The sequence below is a fragment of the Monoraphidium neglectum genome (assembly GCF_000611645.1).
Source record: "Monoraphidium neglectum strain SAG 48.87 unplaced genomic scaffold scaffold04773, whole genome shotgun sequence".
NCBI lineage: Eukaryota > Viridiplantae > Chlorophyta > Chlorophyceae > Sphaeropleales > Selenastraceae > Monoraphidium > Monoraphidium neglectum.
The window spans coordinates 2,464-4,555 of record NW_014008856.1 but is presented as its reverse complement, the minus strand read 5'-3'; the positions used below and the strand labels follow the sequence as shown (position 1 = coordinate 4,555).

The following is a 2,092-nucleotide window of genomic DNA, read 5'->3' as shown; positions in this document are numbered from 1 at the left end:
ACTACAAGCAGTACTCCACCATAGAGGACGCGGTACAGATGGTGGTTGGCAACAAGGTGGACCTGGTGCGCTGATCAGGGCGCAACTGGAAATATAATACAGTGTCACCTGCAAGCCGGCCAGCCCTCACACAAACTGTCTGGCGCTGCCGCCGCTGAGTCTGCCGCTCATGGCCCGCGTCCGCATGTTGCCTGCGCGCCTGCTAGTGCGCCCGAGGGAGCGCCCAAGGTTGCCCCCTGAGAATGCGAGCGGCGCGCGCCGACTGCGGGGCCCCGTTGCGCCGCGCGCGCCGCAACCCGCCTTGCTCAGGGTTCGGCTGTGCGGGAGGTGTCCCCAGAGGAGGGCGCCACGTTCGCGCGGGAGCACGGCTGCCTCTACAAAGAGACGTCTGCAAAGGTGGGCCAACCCTTGGGCCCACCACACACACACCTCAAACCCCGCACTGCGACACCCCCACCCGTCCGCCCGTGGCGGCCCCCCCATTTGTTTCCCCGCCCCGCCCGCCACCTCGTCGCGCCAGTGATCTTCTCCAATCATCCCTTTCTTGTTGCTGGCGAACCTCCGCCCCGTGCTTCCGGCCAGCAGGTGCAGGGGTCCAGCAGCCCCTGCGCTGCCCCCCACCCTGCCCCATCCAAACCAGAGCCGAGCTTCCCCGTGCCCTCGATTTCGATGTCGCCGCAACCCCTTTGCTTAACCTCTTCGCTTGATGTGGCACTTTCGCCCCCTGCAGACCGACAGCGGCGGCGTCGACGCAGGGGTGTACGACGCGCTCGTGTGGGGCATGGTGTGCACCATTTTGGACATGCGGCCCGCCATCCTGCAGGACAGGGACGGCGGGCGCCGCGGCGGCGGCGGCGGCGCGTTGCAGTTGGAGCGGCGGCGGCGGCGCCACAACGGCGGCGTGATGGGCTGCTGCTGATCAGCGAAGGGCCAGGGCCTGTGGCGCGGCGGGTTGGTGGGGGCCTCGATTGGTGTGTCGCTGCCGCACGTGCGCCTGCGCGCGTCGGCGTGAGGCCAGCCGTATTGACCTCAAGTGCAACCGGCCCTCTGCAGCGCTGCATGCACGGCCCGCCGCCTGCCCGCACCTCGCGCCGAATTGGCCGGGCGTTGTCGGGTTTTTGCCCGCACGGTTTGCCTCTTTCAACCGTGCCGCTCCGAATTCCCTGGTGTAGGTTCGTGTGGCTTGACATTCAGAGTTGACCAATTTTTTACGCTAGGATCAATTGTGTGCAAAACGTTGCACTGGGCGTCAGGCCATACAGAGCATGCACAGCGCGGGCCCATCTGCCCGACCACGCGAGCGCAACAACCCAAAGCGCATGTTTGCTTGCAGTTGCGATTGCAATAGCAAATGTGTAAAGGCGCCGCAATCCACATCACGTGGCAGCCTGTGAGGTGCAGCCAGCCGTGCCATGGCCGTCCGCGTGGCACTGGCGGTGCGACCAGCAGGGCGATTGCGCAATTCTAGGGTGAGGTGCAGGTAGCGACATGTGCACAGGAAGCCCCAGAACGAACCATATCCTAAACTTTCACATACACGTTGACGCTGACTCAAAGACCACCCATTGAGCTCCTACATTACACCGTGGATTGAGGCTTGCCAGATCAGCCTTGCGGGAGCGGGTGCTTGCTGGCGCGAGGTGCGTGATGGAGGCCACCATAGGTACCGTGTCGAGTGGCTTCCTCACGGACGCCCAGCGTGCGGCCTTGGACGCTGCTCTCGCGAAAAAGCAAGAAGCAGGTGCGACATGATCTGCCCCTGACGGTGTCTGACCGATGCGGGCCCCCACAACATTGGAATAGCTGCATCGCGCGCAGCACGGCCATGCGCCGGGATGCGGAGGCCCGCGACCGGCGCCAGTCCCAGCATCGGCCGCCGGACGCTATTGCAAGCGCTGCTGTCGTACCATGCTTTGCCGCAGTACGCTGCCGTGCAGGCACATATATACACGCATCTCGCCATCCCACGAACAGCCAGATCTTGTCGTGTTGCCCTGTGCACCGGCACAGGCCATTGCTACTGCCACCAGACCCCTGCCTGCGATGTGTCCCGGGCAGTCCCCTCGGCACTGTCCGCCCCCCCCCCCCCCCC

General features: G+C 65.1%; 1 protein-coding gene across 1 annotated transcript; it reads left to right on the top strand.

The window, feature by feature from the left end:
* Positions 1 to 38: 38 nt before the first annotated feature.
* MNEG_14797 (small rab-related GTPase) lies at positions 39 to 919 on the top strand (the record flags this gene model as incomplete). Its single annotated transcript, XM_014036732.1, has 3 exons — positions 39 to 65; positions 310 to 396; positions 731 to 919. 3 exons carry the CDS (start codon positions 39 to 41, stop codon positions 917 to 919), a joined length of 303 nt encoding a protein of 100 aa, XP_013892186.1.
* Between the last annotated feature and the right edge of the window lie 1,173 nt (positions 920 to 2,092).